Source organism: Chanos chanos, chromosome 8 (assembly GCF_902362185.1).
Source record: "Chanos chanos chromosome 8, fChaCha1.1, whole genome shotgun sequence".
In the NCBI taxonomy this organism is placed as follows: Eukaryota; Metazoa; Chordata; class Actinopteri; order Gonorynchiformes; family Chanidae; genus Chanos; species Chanos chanos.
In genome coordinates this window covers 2490001-2505000 of record NC_044502.1, presented here as the reverse complement: position 1 = coordinate 2505000, position 15000 = coordinate 2490001, and the positions used below count along the sequence as shown (strand labels likewise).

The 15000-nt window shown below is 43.8% G+C and overlaps 2 protein-coding genes across 5 annotated transcripts in view; one reads left to right on the top strand and one right to left on the bottom strand.

Moving 5' to 3' along the window:
- caskb (calcium/calmodulin-dependent serine protein kinase b) overlaps positions 1-15000 on the top strand; it is a 66695-nt gene that overhangs the window by 18081 nt on the left and 33614 nt on the right. For all 4 annotated transcript variants that reach the window (XM_030781059.1, XM_030781060.1, XM_030781058.1 and 1 more), the window contains exons 2-5: positions 1624-1736; positions 8358-8463; positions 8630-8707; positions 8822-8894. In XM_030781059.1, the coding sequence (XP_030636919.1) occupies positions 1624-1736; positions 8358-8463; positions 8630-8707; positions 8822-8894 (370 nt within the window). The remainder of the gene's footprint in view (positions 1-1623; positions 1737-8357; positions 8464-8629; positions 8708-8821; positions 8895-15000) is intronic.
- Positions 12242-13450, bottom strand: gpr34a (G protein-coupled receptor 34a). Its single transcript, XM_030781019.1, has one exon. The coding sequence runs from the start codon at positions 13448-13450 to the stop codon at positions 12242-12244; it is 1209 nt and encodes a 402-aa protein (XP_030636879.1).

Here is a 15000-nt window from a genome sequence, read left to right as displayed (position 1 = left end):
TCCCCCTCTCTCTCTCTCGTTCCCTCTTTCTCTCTCTCTCTTTCTGTGTAAAGGCCTGTCTTTTGCATCATTAGTGGTACATTTTCTGTGGTTAGGGGCGATTGAAATGCCAAACGCTGAACCCAGGAGCTCAGTTCCTCAGTTCCTGGCCAGGGATGCTAAGCTACGCACAGCCCTGCAGAAAAGCGTGCGTGTGTTTAAATGTCTTTGTGTGGGATGGCAGTGGACACGTGTCAAAGAGCCCCCCCCCCACCCCCAAACAAATAAATATCACACTGGCCATTACAGAATTGTCATTAACTTCCCAATCACTTCGGATATGGGATTACTCGATTCCTTTTTATCCAAATGCCGTTTTCGTCGCTAAAGCTAAGTGCCCCTCTTCTCCTCGGCGGTGTTCATCTGTTTGTGCCGTTTTATTTTAGCCTTTATGGCGTTCCTGCGCCGCCAGTCTGTAATTTGTAGACGTGTGGTCGCGGTTGTGCCGACATTCCTCTTCCTCGGAATATACCCCGGGGCAGCGGCAACCGTGTCGTTAATGAGTGTTTTGTTAGCTGCGGTGTGGCGATACTCTTTGACACACAGGGAGTGGCGGTGGCCAGAGGTGTTGCACCGCGGCTATTTTCGTGACTGAGGGAACACACACGTGAGCGAGACCGAATTAGCGCTCTCGTAGCACACTGAGGGATAACCGAGGAAGTAACCTTCTATTTATTTATTTATTTACACACACACACACACACACACACACACACACCCATCTTATTCCTCAATGTGGAATATGTAGTTACCCGCAGTTTTTTGTAAGTCACCTCCCCTCTTGTGCCAGTCACCTCAGCTAAGGTCAGGGAGGCTAGTTAAGCTAGCCGTTACATGTTTTCTCTTCACGCATTGTGTAGCATAGCATAGCATAGCATCATCGGGCGACGTAATTAGTGAACATGAACATTTTTCTTGCCCGCCATGAGGATTAAGTCAGGGGGTGCCGTCATATTTTGATTTAACTGTTGTGGCCTGTAAAGCCCTTTGAGACTGTAAACAGTGATATTGGGCTCTAAATAAACTTGAAATAAACTTGAAACCTGAAGCCATTTGCACTGTCACTACCTGAAGCTACATATACACCCTATTTTTTTTTTTTTAAGCGATTACCGATGAGCAGTGACCCTGGCGGACTTGCCGTTCATAGGCGAACATCAAAGTGAATCCCAGATGCGGAAGGCAACTCAAGGTCTTAGTTGATGCCCCAACTGACAGAGCCTTTTGGGGTTGTTTATTACAGCAGAGGAAACACACATACGCGCCTGCTGTGTTTATCACTGGCGTATGTGCTAGAACTCTGATTCCAGCGGCCGTGTGTAGTATTGTAGGTTCTAATAAATGAGTTGTTTTGTTTACAGAATGAAACATGGGAGGCACCTTCTATTCTCACACTTCTACAGATGCAATCTGTCATTCATATTATCACTCTTTAATTTCAGTCGAACTCTGTCAGGGTTTTGTTGATGAAGACCTTGTTTGACCGAAGCAGGGCTTAAGAAGGAGAAAACAGAAGAGAAAAAGAAGAAGAAGAAGGAAAAAAAAAATGTCGTTAAACACACGTTTTCTCTGTCTCTTTTCCAGGGGCCCGTTTAGCGTGGTACGCAGATGCATCAACAGGGACACAGGACAACAGTTTGCCGTGAAGATTGTGGATGTGGCCAGTTTCACCTCCAGCCCTGGCCTCAGCACAGAGGGTGAGAACATCCACATGCCACCGACCTCAACCCCCACCCCCCCAACACACACACACACAAACACACACGCACACACGCACGCACGCACACACACACACACACACACCACCCCCCACCCCTGAACACTCACACTCACACACACACGCCACCCCCCACCCCCGAACACTCACACACACGCACACACCGCCACACCCCCATCCCCAAACACTCACACTCACACATACACTCACACACACAAACATACACACATACGTCACCCCCCCACCCCCGAACACTCACACACACACACTGCCAGCCTTCCACCCCCAAACACACACACACACACGCACACACACAGACTAAACAACCCGTCCCTTTACGTACACACACAGAGGACACTCACTCACACACACAAACACAACCGCCTCTCCCACCCCCACACACATGCGGCTTAAACAACCTGTCTGTACAGAAGGACACAAACACACACATGGTGCACCTTATTGTTGTGTGGGTGTGTTGGGAAGGGAAGCCTGAGTGGTCCTGTTATCCCATGTATCTCACAAGGTGTGGTGCTGTTGTGTTTAACTGTGCTTGTGTGTGCACGCATGTGAAGAGATTTGTGCCCTATTTCTAGTGTTTGTGTGTGTGTGTGTATGTGTGTATAATTCTTCAGGTGTGTCTTCAGTTTTGTCGGTGTTTGGTGTATATTTTTGGAGGTGCTGGTAACGCTTTGTGCCACTTTGGCAGGCAGCAGCTTGCTGTCCTGGGCATTACCCTGCTGGGTTGGCAGTGCCATCAGTTTGGGCTCCAGCACTCTACCATCTGTGAGTGGCCAGAGAGTCTGACATGCACTGGGCAGAAAGAGAAATAGAGGGAGAGAGAGAGCGAGAGAGAGAGAGAGAGAGAGAGAGATAAAGTGCAAATGGGTAGGGAAACAGATGAGAAGTGTGTGAGTATGTCAGTGTCTCAGAAATGAAAGAAAACAACAGAGCACAAGTGTGAAAGATGGGAGAAAGAGGAGATAAAAAGATGGACTGATGCCCAGAGCAAGAGCTTTAGAGTGTGTGTGTGTGTGTGTGTGTGTGTGGGTGCGTTATGGGAGCATCTGAAAAACTTTCTCTCTTTTTCTCTCTATTTACTTATCTCTGTGTCCTCACATTCTCTCTTTGGTACACACGCTCATTCTCTCCTGTCAGTTGCATTGGTAACATTTTGAGAATCACAAAAATGAAACCTCATGATCTGTTTAATACCACACTGTTTATTTTTTTGATTGGCAGGTTTTTAATTGCCTCTTCACACAAGGCAATTTGCTCGGTGACTGGGATACCCAAAAGATCCCGTTCATTCTCACTCCTGGATAAGAATTCAAAGACACAATTTAGCCTGCAAACTCCTGAGTGACACATGATGATTAAAAAGCACTATTTGTGTTTGTCTTCAGACATGCACACAGGGCTGCGCTGAAATTACTTGGAAATTTTGGCAATTCTGTTGCACGTTCAGTTTTATGAGCATCTAGTTAATGTATATTTTTCCAGTTGTCAGTCTTAAATATAACGGTCAGAATAACGGAAACATCTACAAAAATGAACAGCATTTCTGGGTATGTTGTACCGTTAGACTGGCTATCATGTGGTTTAGTAATATGGATTCTGTAAGTTTCTACATCTCAGCCGGAAGCATGCAACGCTGTTCTTCTGTGAGAAATTACATCATTTTGTGGCGGTGGGAACGCTGTCTTCAGTGCTGTTCTAGAACTTTCCATAAATGTTCAGTTGTGTTCGGAAGCGTTGACTGAGATGGCCATAGCGCATGGTTTGCGTCACTTTCTGGCTCGTGAAACCAGTCAGTGGCCACCAGTGTTCTGTGGGTCAAGGCACTTTCAGGACAGAAATGCTTCACCACAGAACGATTTTGTATTTATTGGAATATAATGTGACCTCTGAAGGGTTGAGTGGACCGAAATCATGCTAGAAAAATGCACCTCAAAACCAGAAATGAACTGCCAGAGCCCTTTACTGAGGAAAACAACCGTTTGGGCTAGTAGGATGTCTGTTGGCATGCGTCACAAATGCACCCGTTTACTGGCTTAGAATAAGGCAAAGGATGACTCAGCTGACCGCATGACATTCTTTCCGCTGCCCAGTAGACCGTTACCTTTGATATTTGCACCATTTTACTTACAAATGTGACTCTTGGGGCTTAATAAAGATTTGATGCCGTGAAACTCAACCTCTCTGTTTACCTCACGACGGGACTGCTCGTGAAGAAATCACCTGCATACGGCCCAGTTTGATATTTGCGGCGAACTGTTGTAGAGTTGTTTGCCTTTTTAGCCGTCTCGAGCTACTGCGTGAGCATCGCAACTGACAAGCAGGCGCTGTAAACCACGTCAAAATTCCGTTAGTTTTTTCGTTTGTTTGTTTTTTCTGTACGATAAGTCAAAGCTACAGGCCCTTGAAAAGACGTCTAGATTTGGGGGCTGAGGTAAGTGCCCCAGAACCCAACATGAAATCTGGATTAAGTCAGGATCGGACGTTTTCCAGATTTAAACGATAAAACATGAATTTTAACGTGCCCTCTCTTAGTTGTATGACGGTGCACAGCTCACGGCTCAGTCGATACGGACACCGTAAGGTATTTGACCGCGTAGGACATTTTCTACATCCACATTGGGCTCGGTCGTTAAATAAGCACAAACCCGTAGAAACATATCCGGCGACTGGAATAATAACCCAGTCTGTATTTCGTCGTCCATTTGAAAATTATATCACTACCGGTGTGTAATTTTATTCGTTGTATCAATCCTTATACAAGATAAAATTGTTCCGTTTGCAGTTGCCCACTTAACCTTCTGAACCCTTAAGTCCGTACCAAATTGCTAGGAACGGATACATGTACCATTACACAGCATTCTGCTTAAATAGCCTATAAGAGAAAATAACGGTCACATGAATGATAAAACCTACACTATTTGTGGATTCACAGATCATCTTAGCTCTCGCATTCTTACAAAATCACCCACGCTTTAAATTTACTCTAGCTACGCTAGTTGTACGCAAGGCCTACAGGGCAATTATTAGGGATGTTGATTTTGCTTGTTTAAAAAAAAGAAAAAAAAAAAGAAAAAGCATATAGTCTAACCGATAATGTTGATGCCGCATTCGTGAAGTATAAGACTCCGTACGCAAACGTCTGAGTATTCAGGGTGCGTTTTGTGAGAATTTCCTCTGTAGATGGCTTTTCTCCAACTATGAGTGGAGAAATTCTATGAATTCTGTGAATTTCCATGTGCTGGATGGGGCAGGTGCTACCGGAGACTCGTAATCCGCACCGTCTATTGAGACCGAAGGAGGCATTCGAAGCTGTGGACTAAAGAGATTTATATCTGCTAGGGGGCTTATTCCACTTTGCCATAGCATACGGTTCTCCCCGGAGCTAGCCATTGAGAATAGAAACAGCGGTTCCCAATTGCCCTGAAATATGCGTATTGTCAAAACCAGCGTGTATGGTGTATTTTACGTGTATGCGTGTGGGGTTTTTAAAGGCGGTAGGCTATTTTTTTTCCCCTCTCCGTAGGAGGTTGTTGTAGTCCGTTGTAAATACGGTATTCCATTATAAGATATGGTTTTGTTGAAAAATGTCGATTTCCCCTCCCCGCCTAACTGCATTAATTCATTTTGGCTTTGCTGAGTCGTGTACGTGTTTTAGCGTATGACTATCCCTCAGCTGGGTCTGTCGTAGCACTTCTACATGCTGGGCCTCCACTGTGCCCGTGTGTGTGTGTGTGTGTGTGTGTGTGTGAGAGAGAGAGAGAGAGAGAGTTAGAGTTTAATGAACGTGTGTATGTGATTTGTTGTTTATATTGTATATAAATATAACGGTTCTTGTTGCATTCCTACATACAACATGATACTTGCTCGACGTTCTGTTCAGTTTCTCAAATTTGAAATCAATATTGTGTCAGGATGGCTTTTTTTTTTTTTTTTTTCATGAAGTCCATATTTTGATCTGTATGGTCACTTAAATGTTACTTCTCATGGCACTGCTCGGGGTACTACTATTGAAAAACTGTGAAATAAGGAAGATGATTGTATTCTGATATTGCTGAATGCCAATCCAGGTTAACTTGAATGGTGGTTTGGTTAACTACTTTAAAGGTACACGTCACTATTTTAAAGGTGATGTTGGTGTGGTAGCTGTGTTACATATTTTATATTTTATGACTGTTGTATCTTTTTTATATTGTATTACTGAACTGTAATACAATTTTGTTTTGTTGAATAATGAAGGCGATATTGCTAAAGCTTTTATCTACTGTCAGCTGGTAAATAGTCAGTGGCTACATGCCACTGTTACAGTTTTTATTTACTGATGTTCATCAAGATTTTTTTAAATAAAGGAATACTTTGAATTATGGAATTTCATTACTATTATTATTATTAGTATTAGTAGTAGTAGTAGTAGTAGTAGTACCAAAATGTTGGTGTCGTGACATATGTAGTAATATGATGCACATGAATTGGGCACACAGAGAAGCATATACAGAGAGAGAAATGGAGGCTGGTTAGAGTCCAGACAGAACAGAGTGTGTGTCTTACATAATCAACCACAGTCCTTCTTCTGTGCCGCTCACACACACACACACACTGCCTTCCCCTAGTCTAGTCTCACATTCAATGTGTGTGTGATTGTGTTTGAGGGGGAGAGAGAGAGAGAGAAACTGATCTTTTTCACAGTTTGGTTGGTTGTGGGCTTGTAAGGGGGTTTCTTGGTTTGACTCACAGTGTGTCTCAGTCGTGATGATGCCTTATTGTGTCTGTGTTTGTGTATGGGGGTGTGGGCGGGAAGAGTAGGGTGATTCTTGCTTCTCTGTTGTACCCATGTCAGCCCCTGTTGTCCTGTGGTGTGAAACAAATGCACTGTCATAGCTCCAGAGTTTTCCGGAATGAGCTGTGGTGTGTGTTTGTGTGTGTATGTGTGTGTGTGTGTGTTGACAGCAACCATACATTTCTCCCCATTTATGGTGGCCTCTCTTCTTCAGTTTATCACAGATGCATTTGTCTTTGTGTGTGTGTGTGTGTGTGTGTGTGTGTATGGTTCATCCTCCGCCCAGTTAGATTTTTAGTGTGTGTGTGTGTGTGCAGAAATGTCTGAACATACAAAGCTGTCTCCCATTGCGGCGTGTCGTGGACTCGGCTGAACCGCGGTTTCCATGGCAGTAAGGAGTGGTGAATGCTGATTAGGTTCACGGGCCTTTTAGAGAAATCATAAAAATCCTTTCTGCTGCCTACAATGCACATACCTACAATACATACCTTCCAGCCAACAGAGCAGCTGAGTGGAGCTCTTTTCCACCGCGCGCACACACACACACACACACACACACACACACACACACAGAATGCCTCTGAGCTGCCTCTCTCTGTGAGGGAAGATCTGCAGAAAGCCTGGGGTGGGAAGTTATCCAAACCTCCACCTGGAGAACCGCGCTCCTGCAGAGATGTGTTGGGGACCAAATCCAGCCCACGTCGGTCTGTTAAAGCAAGTGTTAGATGACTCTGAGCGGAAGTCATCTTTACTGTAATTAAAGGTTGATTTCTGAGACAGCAATTTAGACTTTAGTCTTTGGATTAAACTGAGTTTTGCATGGTGATGTGTGCATTTGTAATACAGTTAGGCAATGGATAAGTGTAACCCATCATCTAGGAATCCAATTTTAAAATATTTGTTGTGTTTGGAGGGTTTGAGATTTGGTCACTTTCTCAGTGGTGCTTATCTGCTTTGATGTGTAGTTGAGAGAGAATAATAGAGAAACACACACACACACACACACACACACACACAGAGGGAAATGAAAAAGAGAAAGAGGAAAGGAGAAAAAAAAACACCCACCCACACACACACACCTGTGATGTGTCTATGTCTCACTCTCATCAACAAAGAAAAGAGAACAAAGAAAACATGAAGGAGGTAGTGTTAGGCCAGTGAGACACAAGATACTGTTTTGCTTCACGTAGTTATGACGAGGACACTTCACCACTCCGCATACTTTACACTCGAGTGTGACTTTCCTCTCATTCCCTGATCATTTCAAAGAGTGAGTTTTAGAAATACTCTAAACCAGTTCTCTCAGATGGCGTTAGAGTGGGCAGAAGTGCTGCTTTTCTGTCTCTCCAGTGAGACTGAGCTGTATGAATGGGCCAGGGTGCTCTGGAGCTCCCTCTAGTGTTGGACACAGATAGGACACGGTGACGTCAGTCTTTGTGGCTGGACCACAATGGAACACAGTGAGGCTGAGCGGTAAATGCTGTCGTGTGCTCAAAGCTGCTCTCTGTGGCACACAGTTCATGCGTGGGTGATTAGATTGGTCCGTTTTATTTTTGCTGATTAAGGTTATTTTGAGGATGAAAATAACCTGAAGAGTCAACATTAGAGTGTCATTATAAGGATGGTGCTAATGATGAACAGTGGCATGATGAAGATGGTAAAAAAGAATGAAGCAAATGATGTGAAAGTGGTGATGATATGAGACGGTATGATTACTGTAAAAGAAACAGCAGTGATTATGAAATGATGCTGATGATGATCTTCCACTCTCTCTCTCTCTCTCTCTGTCTCTCTCTCTCTCTGCAGATCTGAAGCGAGAGGCCAGTATCTGTCACATGCTGAAGCATCCACACATTGTGGAACTGCTGGAAACCTACAGTTCAGATGGAATGCTCTACATGGTCTTCGAGTTGTAAGTGTGTGTGTGTGTGTGTGTGTGTGCGCGTCTGTGAGGTACAAACCGAGTTAGAGTACGTCTTGATCTATGAGATAAAATATCTGGGAAGTTTATCTCACTTCCTCATTTTCTCTCTCTCTCTCTCTCTCTCTCTTTCTCTCTCTCTCTCTCACTAACTCAGTATGGATGGAGCTGACCTTTGTTTTGAGATTGTGAAGAGAGCAGATGCTGGGTTTGTCTACAGTGAAGCAGTAGCCAGGTATACTTTGCTTATGAATCATTTACCCTTCTGCAGTTTGCTTATTCATATGTCGTAAAAAATGCTTTTGCCTCTGTAATATCGCTCTTCCTTCTCTCTTCTGCTCTCCTGCAGTCACTACATGCGTCAGATCCTGGAGGCATTGCGTTATTGTCATGACAACAACGTTATCCACAGAGATGTGAAGGTAAAACCCTATCAGTGTTAACCTTGGTGAACCTGCTCAGGGTCCCAACTGACCGAAGGTCACAGGTCATGACTAATCGTGGGTCAGGGGTCATGGCTTACCTGTCATAAGTCTCATTTTTATGTGTCCAGTGGTGTGTGCGTGTGTTGCAGGTTAGAGGCTCCTGAAGTTTTGAAGGAAAATGAAGTTTAGATTTAGCTCTGAAGACAGTTCAGAAACATAGCTCACTTCTGTATGAATATGGGAATCTGTCTGTGTGTGTGTGTGTGTGTATGTGTTTTTCTGTGAGTGTGTGTCTGTGTCTGTGTGTGCAAACATGTATAAAACAGCACATGTGTTTGTGTGGGTGTGGGTGTGGGTGTATGTGTTTTTCTGTGAGTGTGTGTCTGTGTCTGTGTGTGCAAACATGTATAAAAACAGCACATGTGTTTGTGTGGGTGTGGGTGTGGGTGTTTGAGTTTTATTTTAGTACACGTGTACACTTTGGAACGTCAGGGCATCATAATTATAATGACTGTTACATTTTTATTCATTAAATCACTGTAAAATTCAAGTTCCACTTTCACTGTTACTTTATTTTTAAAATGTGACAAATTTAGGAACTGTGAAGCATAATAATTGCAGTCCATTATATTCTTAACAGGGACAATAACAACAGCAAGATAAACAAAAAATGTAAGTCACGTTTGTTGAATGACAGTCACATTTTGTCAACTCGTTGCTTTAAAGACAGAGAGTGAAACAGTTCATGCGAGAGACAATTTAAATCATTCTTTAGGAAACACCCAAAGAGCACTTAAAATGAATCTGCCTCTTGTTCCAATGCTCTAAATTACAAATATAAACCTATATGAATGCACCATTAACAACTTTGCCTCTCGTTCCAATGCTCTAAATTACAAATATAACCCTATATGAATGCACCATTAACAACTCTCCATTCAAACAAATGAAACCAACAAGTAAACAAAAACTCAGCTTTGTAACAAACCACGCCAGAGACTTTACACAGCTCCCATTTGTTTCAAAATGTGCTTTTATGAAGTGCACCATGTCTAAATGTTATGACAGTGAATGCTTTTCTAGTTTGTTTACCACCAGGCCTGCATCCGAAAACACTCGTTTAGAACGAACAGACATTACGGGCCACGCAGAGATATTTTTCTGTCAGTTTTCCAGTGCAGGAAATCGCCTGATTTTTTTTTTTTCTTCAACTAATCTCTTGAGTTTGCTTGAAGATACCTGTATGTAAAAATTGTATTATTGCATTTATTGAATATAAACAGGGCATTTGTGTTTTGACAGTGAAACAGCCTATTAACTGCATTGCAGTTTACAAAGACACATTGCGCATGTTTGATTTCAAGTCAGCAGTAGAGGACTTTGCTGCAATTAAAAAAACAACATAAAAATAAAATGTTACCTGGTAGCTTATAGGCTACATTTAATGGCATGTAGGCCTAGCCTTTTTTGCTACAGATGTTTAAGGTTACCGATGTTTCGTAATAGCCTACATTTTAACGGCGAATGTTGAAGTTTTGCTCAATCACTACTGTTCGTTTTGCTTAATGGTTACTGTTCATTAAGTAGACTGATTTGAGGTTGTTGTCATTCTTTTGTCAACCTAGGTGTACATTATATTTGCGTTTGTAACATAGACTGTGATTGAAACTAGACCGGTAAGTTTCAGATTTGTCCGGTAAAAGAAATTCTTTCTGGACAGCGGACAGACAAGAAAAAATCCTAGTGGAAACCCTGATACGTGTGTGTGTGTGTGTGTGTGTGTGTGTAAAAATAAATCATTTATTTTATTTATCTTATTTTTTTACATTTATCTTTTTATTTGTTTTTCAGTTGATATATATTTAAAGTACAAGAAAATCCACTGTTAAAAAGCCAAGTTTTTTTTTTTTTTTTTACAAATTCAACAAATGCATGATATTTCCAAAGTCAACGAGTAATCGTATTGAATAATCGCGATCTCTGTATTGACCAAAATAATCGCGATCATGATTTTTTCCCATAATCGCGGAGCCGTACTATGTATATGTATATTTATTTGCATCCATGCTTTGCTTGCACACATGCGCAGACACAAAGACACTTAACCATTTAAGCAGTATGTTTAATGGTGCTAGATTATCCTGGGGGGTGGATTAGTGGTATAGCTGAGGGAAGCCCCTCTCTCTAATGCGAGGAGCATCTGTGCTTAATGTAGGATTACTCTCAGAGACCAGACGCCATGTCCCACCTTACACCAACCATACCACTTCTTGCTCCCGGTAGGCGTGGCCGCTTTCTGCCTGCTTTGGTTGATTACTTTGGTCTGATGGACACAGACGTTGATTTGTCAAGGATTAAAGAGCTTTTTTGTTTGTGGCAATGCATGCTTGTGTGGTTATGTGTGTGTGTGTGTTTGTGTTGCTTGTGTGTGCATGTGTGTGTTTGTGTGTTAGTGTATGTATGTAAGCAAGAGGAGAGGGTAGATTAAGTATAGTGACTTGAAGAGTGACTTGAATCCTGGATGCAATAACAATACATTTTACTCACTGTAACGTTATTCTAAGATGCCGTTAAAGAAATACCATCAGTTTATGTGAAGTTTGTATAGAAACGGTAGTAATGCTGAATAATGACTGCTACTTGGTTTGACAAAAGAAACAGAACAGAGACCCAGCCTGTATCTGGGGTTTAGGCTCATTCATACAAACAGTACACTTTTTAAAAATGAAAACAGAAAAAAAAGTACATGCATTAAGACAAATGTGACATAACGTATCCAGACTGGTTTGATCTCTGTCCTGCAGTTTTTAACTTTCTTGCTGTGCAGCTTTCTGTCAGGAGGGGGCGCCCTCTTGTCAAAATTTGCAGACAGACTGAAGAGACAGACGTTGCATTGAGAGCTTTTGCATGTTACACCAGACACAGCAGTGAGCTCTTTAACACAGATGTGTAGATCTCTTGTCCATGTTGTACAAACCCTTCTCTTGAGCCCGACTCATCCGTACAACATTACGCATGCAACATTAATGGCTGCTGGTTTTCAACATAGTCTCACTTGCTTTATCTCTTATTTCCCTTTTTTAGCGTGTTTCATGTCAGTACAGATCAGAGAAGTCCGTATGATCTCAGATGAGCATACTGATAACTGCTCTGCTGTAGGGCACGATTATTCTGGCTGCACAGTCATTCTGATCTAGGAACTCCTGGTACATTTCCTCAGTTGGAGTGTTCTTAAGGAACTTCTCAGGTATGACTGATCTGAGATCAGTGCTCCCCAGCTAATTAAAAACAAAAAAGCAAGACCAAAGACTCTATAATAGTTCCCGTGATTAAAAACATACCGTTCATTTTGGTTTCTGCAAACCGGCCCGACCGTGCTGGTAAGCATTGTCATCCCCGGATTCGGGAGGGGGATACACGCAACGGTTGAAGATGAAACCCAGACTCCCGCGTGGCGTGGCCAGCACCGTGGTCGAGGCTTGGGAGAGCGAGGTCCTCCGACACTCTGTCGTGGAGCTGTTCGTTGTCTCCGAGGCTTTCTTCGGCAGCTGGAAGATACGGTAGATGGCTTGCACGGTTGCCTTGCGCACGGATCCGGACAGCATAAAGTACATGACGGGGTCGAGGCAGCTGTTGAGAGCGGAGAAAAGCAACATGACCTCGTTGGTGCGGTCCATGAGGCGACGGCGTTCGCACGGCGTGTCGTTGAGCTGGGAGTGGACGTAAATGCCTCGAAACGCGTGGTATGGCGCGAAGCACACGGTGAACAGCACCAGTACCACGAACGACTTCTTGGCCGTGCGGCCGTACCGCATCGCGTTCGGCAGGTCCGGCTTGTCCTTCGACGTCCGCAGCAGGCGCAAGGCGATCTGCCCGTACGACGCGACCAGCACGACAAACACCAACCAGAATATGGCCACCATGAAATAGTTGAAGTAGGCCTTCCCACGGGCCTGTTGCCTTTGCTTGTACTGGAAGCACTTCCCGGGTTCCTCGTTCCCTTCGGACAGAGCGATCATGGGGACCACCGCCGTCACGGAGAAGGCCCACAGCAGGCCACAGGTGACCACGCTCCAGCGGCTCCTCCTCAGCCACAGCCTGCAGCAGCGACCCTTGAACCTCCGCACGCCCTGGATCTTCAGGTACCGGTCCAGACTGATGAGGCCCAGCAGAGTGATGCTGATGTACATGTTCATGTAGAACAGGTTTCCCACCACTTTGCACATGTGAGGTCCCAGGGCCCAGGAGTTGCCCATGGAGTGGTAGGCGATGCGGAACGGCAGGCAGGCCAGCAGCAGCAGGTCTGCAAACGCCACGTTGATCAGGAAGACGCGGACAGAGTTGCGACGAGAGTGAAGGAACAGGAAGACCCAAAGAGCCAGTAGGTTCCCCACCAGGCCCGAAATGAAGATAAAGGTGTAGAGGACAGCCAGGGGCACGCGGAGAGACTCGTCCTCCAGGGAGCAGGATTGGTTGGCGTAGTCGGCGACGGCAGAGACCAACGAGGTGTAGGTGCTGTTGAGCGAAGTGATGGTGGTGAAGAGAGTGACCATCTTGTCTGTGTCTATTTATGTTTGTCTTTCTGTTTTTGTTTGTTTGTTTGTTTGTTTGTTTTTTGGGAGGGGAGAAATGGGTGTTACGTAACCACAACGTCTCTTTGCTCCGATCTAACGCCCTGAAACAGCAGAGAACAGAGACAGAGAAATTGTTAGAGAAAGTCTTTCCTGTGCTGGACAAAGAGGTGAATTTCTGTTGCTTGAAAACCTTTGAATTTGGGAAGAAAGAAATGGGAGGAAAATACTGGTTTGGACCAAGGCCTCATCCAAATACCAGTGCAGAGGAGCAGAGAGTATGGCTGGGCACACATCCCAAATACATTACACACTTTCACTGGGTGCTCAAATGCTTCAAATACTGGCCATTAAACCAAACTATCTTCTGATTTTCCACCTTCTGATCCAAAACCAGCAGATACCTTCTCTTTCTCCTCAATTTTTTTTTTGCATGTGGAAATAAGTCGTAATGCGGCACGACTTATCGTGAGCGTTTTAAAATAATAGGAATATTTACGTGTCATCCCTTACAAATGTATAGAGAGAGTGAATTTTACCAGAAGGTATCATTTCAAACGTTTGACCGAGTTTGAAAATGTAACTACGCCATCAGTTTTGTGTACCAGAGGCGGAGAGTTTCACTAATGTTTCTCCCTCCATGCATTTACTGTATACAGCTGTTATTTATAATACAAGTCTGCACACTGTAGGCCTTGTTGTGTTAAAATATAAATTATCTTTATAGCTGTTGTTTGCATTGGCAGGGTTGCTCGTAGAAAAAAAAAGAAAGAAGTCATCAGAAAAGCTCAGATATAGTTCATTATTCGTGATTGCGTGTAATAAAATGTATTTTGCTTACCTTCCGTGTGTTATCCTCCTGCGCAGATCAGTGGGAGAGAAAATCTAGACACACACACACACACACACCTTTCCTCTCTTTCTTTCTTTTTGTTCCCGACACGTCTGTCTTTTCTCTGTTGTCCGGACGAGAGCGAAGGGTTTTGCTAATTCCTTCCCCCTCTGCTCGGCATCGCTCTCTCAACCCTGTTGCCGTTGCAGAAACTTTTCTCCTCTCTCTGTTCTGTTCTGCTCCGCTCGCTCTCTCTCTCTCTCTCTCTCTCTCTTTCTCTCTTTCTCTCTCTTTCCCTATCTCTCTTTCTCTCTCTTTCCCTATCTCTCTTTCCCTATCTCTCTTTCTCTCTCTTTCCCTATCTCTCTGTGGATCTGAGTGCGAGGTAAAATGTAGTTTTGGCTCTGGCAGAGAAATGCAGAGTAGCTGAAAATACAGCGGAAAAGGCAAGAGGTACAGGGACCACAGCTGAAAACCAAAGTGGTCTGTGTCTGAACAGTGTTCTCACACTTCTCTCTCTGTCACGTTCATGCCTGCGCATTCACACACACACACACACACACACACACACACATATACATACACACACACACATATATATACACACATATACATACACACATGCACACACCCACACATACACACACACACACACATACACACACACATATATATACACACATATACATGCACACACACA